At 31.7% G+C, this 6,142-nt stretch overlaps 1 protein-coding gene and 1 pseudogene across 2 annotated transcripts in view; both read right to left on the bottom strand.

Moving 5' to 3' along the window:
• The window catches only part of LOC111615866 (zinc finger protein 33A-like), an 11,908-nt gene extending 6,834 nt beyond the window's left edge, over positions 1-5,074 (bottom strand). Inside the window, exons 1-2 of one of the 2 annotated variants that reach the window (XM_023357302.1) lie at positions 5,002-5,074; positions 4,114-4,329 (exon numbers count right to left, since the gene is read on the bottom strand). In XM_023357302.1, coding sequence (XP_023213070.1) covers positions 4,114-4,329; positions 5,002-5,004 — 219 coding nt within the window. In that variant the 5' untranslated portion in view covers positions 5,005-5,074. Of the gene's footprint in view, positions 1-4,113; positions 4,330-4,496; positions 4,671-5,001 lie in introns of those variants that run through there. The other variant, XM_023357301.1, reaches the window with a different exon arrangement.
• A 249-nt stretch (positions 5,075-5,323) lies between these two features.
• Positions 5,324-6,142, bottom strand: LOC111615870 (annotated as a pseudogene).

Here is a 6,142-nt window from a genome sequence, read left to right as displayed (position 1 = left end):
GGCACTAGTCGGTAAGACCAGCTCTCAGTCGTCCAAAGAACGGCCTTTCCCCGTCGTAGGGAACGAGTGTGGAGGGCTTTACGGTTATATTATAATTTAGAGCGGAAGTTGGTGATAGCGAATTCACCTTCTTCCTTCGTCAGGTTCCCGACACCAGTTTGTCAATTTATAGAGGCGCGGACAAACACGCGATAACGATCTGATTCGGAATGAATTGAGGAGACATTCTTATATAATAAACATAAGTAAAATTTAATAAATCCAAACAACGAATACAGAAAATCAATAACTACGATTATATGACAAGTTAAAGGTTACGACTAAATCTATGCTAATGCGCGATCGAGAGAGAGCTCACAAAATGATTCTAAACATACGACCTGTTAGTTGTCGTCTTCGTTTCTGTAGATATAGGACACCTTGTAGATAGGGTTCATCTTCCTTTCGTATGGGAGATTAATTCGTGCACAAAATATAAAGATATCACTTCTTCTAAGTGTAGACTCGGGACTTAGTCTATCGGACTCCGTTATGGGCGTTGGCCATCAGGAGGAAACGTATGTGGAGTCTGGACACTTTCAAATCGGTCGGAGGACTCCCCGAATTATGACTAATTTCTCCTTTTATTTCCAAACTTCGTCCAATCATCGTATAGTAACTCTTTCGTGAGAACGGATGAGAGGGGGATGAATGAGGGGTAACCATTTCCCATCGGAGCGAGATTTTTAACCAGATATGGGAAAAACAGCGGATGTTCTCCTCGATGAAAGGAAATAACATTTGTCATCTAGTTTTTCCCACGTCTAAAACAATATTTTTCTCACCAAAACGAAGTATTATTTGGTGACATTATTTAAGCATATTTAATAAAAATTATTAAATGAGGCCTAGGGCCTTCCGGATCTCACACACGCAGTGGAAGTGAAGAACCATATTAGCATTGAATAATGGGGTGTAATGACATTTTTCTGGCCAGGAATATACTTTTCACGCATTTCCTTCTTCAGGTAATGTTTTTCTCATCTCTGCTGTTCCACCCACACAAGAAACGTCAAAATTTAGTATAATCAATTAATAATGCAACGACTTTTAAATCACAACATATGATCTAATTGTACTTTTGAAAATGACTTTTTTTAAGTACGACTTTCATATTTTCATAGGTTTTCTTTTATTTTTGTTGAATAAGCTAATGGCACAGAATAAAATTTGTTTCTATTGGGTAAAAGCACAACCTAACACTAATTTTAGACGAATTAATGAACATTCTCCATTTTGTGGTATNGAAAATTCCAGCTTTAATTTTAGCATCACTTATATGAAGTAATATTTCTGTCAAATAATGAAATCTAGCATTGTTTGCATTCATTACATTGACAAAGCTTTTGAAAAGTGTTAACTTTACACGAAGTGGAAGTGAAGAACCATATTAGCATTGAATAATGGGGTATAATGACATTTTTCTGGCCAGGAATATACTTTTCACGCATTTCCTTCTTCAGGTAATGTTTTTCTCATCTTCTGTTCCACCCACACAAGAAACGTCAAAATTTAGTATAATCAATTAATAATGCAACGACTTTTAAATCACAACATATGATCCAATTGTACTTTTGAAAATGACTTTTTTTCAAGTACGACTTTCATATTTTCATAGGTTTTCTTTTATTTTTGTTGAATAAGCTAATGGCACAGAATAAAATTTGTTTCTATTGGGTAAAAGCACAACCTAACACTAATTTTAGACGAATTAATGAACATTCTCCATTTTGTGGTATTATGTTTATTATCAAGTGCATTCATCACAGCACTAATATTATTGCAATAAACCAAACCACTTTCTTCAGAATACTTATCATGAAAATCTTTTTGACGATTACGAAAAAAAACACACCTTACTTGTCCCATGAAGTAAATGACAACGGTTTAGTCGAGAAACTAAAAGTTCAGCCTGTATTTTAGACACGTCCAGATGTCTAAGAAGTTAATTTAGCTCGCCTCGAGGTATTAAATAAAATTTCCAAGTAGAGGCGTTCGTTTCAAAATCAGGATACTTTTTTCCCTCGTTTTGAACTTCTTCATATCTTGAATCTTCCCCAGTAAAATGTTCTGGCAGAGATGGTACAGGTATATTCTAACAATGAGAAACTGGCCTCATAGCAGATGGTAAATTTTGGTACTTCAAGTTGGTTTAGATTTACTAGTTATACCTTTTATGGTAGTCAAACGAAAATAACAGTGCGTAACATGATTTTTTGGTTTACGTAAACTATGGGTACTGCAAAGATCAAATGTCGAGAACAGCCTTTTGCCCACTCTATCAGACGTTTTACACAAATTGAACATATGATATGTGCCAAATTTTTATTCTGATCGCCCAATTTACAATCAAAATATAGTCCATAATATTTATTAATTAACGAGCAACTTAACCGTTGTCATTAAGTTAAAAATGTTAATTTTTCACATATCAAGATAATTTACATATTTTCTTGCTATCTTTTCTTCAGAACGTAACAAAATACATACAGCTAAAAATAAAAAACACAAAAGAAATTCATTTTCACTCAATGCAAAGCCCACAAATTTTCTACAGTATTGCCTGTGGGTGATGAGTCATGTTGTGTGATTTTTATTCTGCTATCTGGGTAAGAAGTTGGTAAAACAAACTTGTTAAACGAATTCCATTTTTGTCCCTTGTCCGCCGCAATCGGTGCAAAAGAGTTTCTGTGGATGGCCATACATGGAACCAAAATTTATATCTATGATTACGGAAAATCAGCAGATGATAGAAAAGTATCGATCTCATGGTTGTAAATACTATTATACAGTTTTATTAGATACAATTTCTTTTTTCCGTGTGCCAAAAATTATGTCGAACAGTGTAATTTATAAGGCAGCACGTTGACCTAATGTAACCAAACATACGGATTTTATGTGTTAATAACGAGTTGTATATGTAAAGAGTGTTTCATAAGTTTCAATGTATAGCAAGTATTTTTATAACTGAATGTTTTAACACACATAAAATGAATTTCCGCGTCATCATGTTTTAATTATTCGCTAAATGTTTGTGTAAATCCACAAAACAGCGACTTTTGCAAAACAATGTAAATATTACTACAGTTGAGTACACTAAAATCTAAGTGCAAATATATACCTGCATAATTATTCAATACAAACAGAAAAACAATTCAATCGCCATTAATGCTGATTCAGTCGTAAACGAGTACAAATAAACTTTTATCAATAAAAGTATTAAATAATTTGAAACGTGTAGAATTAATTATAATATCTGACTTGGAATATATGAAATTACACAGAAACGTTATGATATCGAATGACACCAACCTTTTAAAAAAAGTTTCAATTTGCACGTAATTATCGATGTTTTTANGTAACCAAACATACGGATTTTATGTGTTAATAACGAGTTGTATATGTAAAGAGTGTTTCATAAGTTTCAATGTATAGCAAGTATTTTTATAACTGAATGTTTTAACACATATAAAATGAATTTCCGCGTCATCGTGTTTTAATTATTCGCTAAATGTTTGTGTAAATCCACAAAACAGCGACTTTTGCAAAACAATGTAAATATTACTACAGTTGAGTACACTAAAATCCAAATGCAAATATATACCTGCATAATTATTCAATACAAACAGAAAAACAATTCAATCGCCATTAATACTGATTCAGTCGTAAACGAGTACAAATAAAGTTTTATCAATAAAAGTATTAAATAATTTGAAACGTTTAGAATTAATTATAATATCTGACTTGTATATGAAATTACACAGAAACGTTACAATATCGAATGACACCAACCTTTTAAAAAAAGTTTCAATTTGCACGTAATTATCGATGTTTTTAGACAGAGAATTTAATATCGTTGTATATTTTAATAGAGATATTACCTTGTTAATTACGATATATCTTATCTACTCTAAAAATCGAATGGAACAAATGCAAAGGTTTACAATATATGCGTTAAATAAATTTTGAAACAATGTGCACTCGTTAAATAAGTGAAGTTATTATTGTAATGTTTTCACTCTAACAGACGATTGTGTGTTAAAAGTTTAGTCATTAACATTTTTATATACTTACTTCGGAGCAGGATGGAGCTTTTTCTTTCGGATGGATCTTCCTGATGTGTGTGCTTAAAGAACTTTTCTCAGTGAAAGTGCCGTTGCAAAAGTTACACGAAAATGGCCGTTCTTTGGTGTGAGTTCGCAAGTGACGTCTTAACTCAGCGGGAGATGCACAAACTTTTAGGCAAAAATTACATTTACGGCTTATTATCTTCGGGTCGTTTGGTGGAATCTAATTATTCAATATATTTTTAGTTAATTGTTAACAATTTATAAAAACATAAAACGTAACTTTTAAATGCAAATACTTCAAGTCAAGTATATATGAAAAAGTTTTGAAACGTTCATTTCTACGATTTATTTTATTGTGATAATGACGTAATTTAAAGTAATATTTACTTTAGATAAAATGTCATCAGAATGCCGTCTGTACATGTGTTGTTCTAACGCGTTTTTCCGTTTATAGCTATGTTCGCAGTTATTGTAATTGCACTTAAATGGTCTTTCATCGGAATGAACTTTCATGTGGCGTTTCAAGTGACTCTTCCACGAAAAGCTTTTTTCGCACAAATTGCATTTCGCCCGTATGAGTTTCCACGTGTCTTTTTAATTCGTGTTCACTGAGAAACGTCTGGTCGCAAGTCGGGCATTGATGTTTTTGGTCCTTTTAAAATAAGTCGTCCATTAACAATATATCATTCGTGAAAAAAATAAATTAAAATTATTTACAATAATATAAATTATTGTTATATATTTTATTAAGATGTTTAAAATGTTTATAATATGTACCCTTTATTCGATATAAGATTGAAATTGATAATTTGTGTTATTTCGTAAATTTTTAATAAAACAGTTTAGGAAATTCAAAATGAATTATTGAAGTTAAATAAAAGAATTCACTTACCATTATGATTTACTTTTATTAAATTATCAAATTTAGTTTTTTAAGTCGAAATTTCGTTACAACAGAAAACAACAATGCACCGAAATAATGTAATTTCTTGATTGTTGTAGTTTGATTATATTAAGCATATTTAATTGCACATGTCCCTGAATTCAAAAATAATTGAAAACACAAAACGATATATATATAATGTTTTCTGTATTGGAGATACGCATGTGAGGGAACAAATAGAGTAACGCTATTTGTTTTTTTTGTTTATGTTATTTTTGTTTACTGCTTTTTTCATTATATAGAGTCAAAATGAAAATGCTCATACTACTCTTCAAAATTTGTCATCATTCAATATTGCTTTAGATATATTTACTACACCACAAATAATGGTTAGAGTTTTGTCAATGCGTGGCAGTAAAGTCCAGTCTAATTTATATTTTAAAACAGCAAATAGTTTTATTCTCTGAATAGCACGTTCAACATGTACCCTGGCCTTCGTTATTTCTGCAGATTCCAGTGCATCATGCTTGCTTAACTGATTTTGCTTTCTTACAAATGGTGGGCATACTAAACCAATAACTCTAGCAGAACAAGCATCTTTAGCATGAAAATCTTTATCCGTCATTATTTGATCTGCATAAGGATCAAGTAAATTTAGCAAATTTGATTCCTCAAATATGGCTTTGTGAGATGCCCTACCTCCATATGCTTTACTTAAATAGGTGATAAGACCAGATGAGGCAATTCAAACTAATACTTTAACAGTATGCTTACCATAGTAATGGGAGTAAGTTAATATTCTGCAACTAATACACTTTGGTTTTTCAACCAAAACTTCAGTGCAGTCCAAAATCACACGAACTTTGCTGTATTTTTGAAAGCACATAGGTAAGTTTTTTATTATCTCTTCTTTGGAATGCCACACAATCGCAGCACCTGATACTTGACTCAAATAAGCAATAATATTGAAAAATATTCTTTTACATGTTGTCATAAATATTTGAAATAAAACTGAAACACAAGCAAAGGACAAGGCCAGTTTTTTTCATCATAACAATAACAATTTTGACTTTAGTAGACAACTTTGTAGTAGCCTTACAAGCAGTATTGTTGGACAGCAACTCACTAACACAGGCAGAGATGGTATCAT

Source organism: Centruroides sculpturatus, unplaced genomic scaffold, assembly GCF_000671375.1.
Source record: "Centruroides sculpturatus isolate CEXI.00-Female unplaced genomic scaffold, Cexi_2.0 scaffold2025, whole genome shotgun sequence".
In the NCBI taxonomy this organism is placed as follows: domain Eukaryota; kingdom Metazoa; phylum Arthropoda; class Arachnida; order Scorpiones; family Buthidae; genus Centruroides; species Centruroides sculpturatus.
This window is presented reverse-complemented; position numbering and strand designations above follow the sequence as displayed.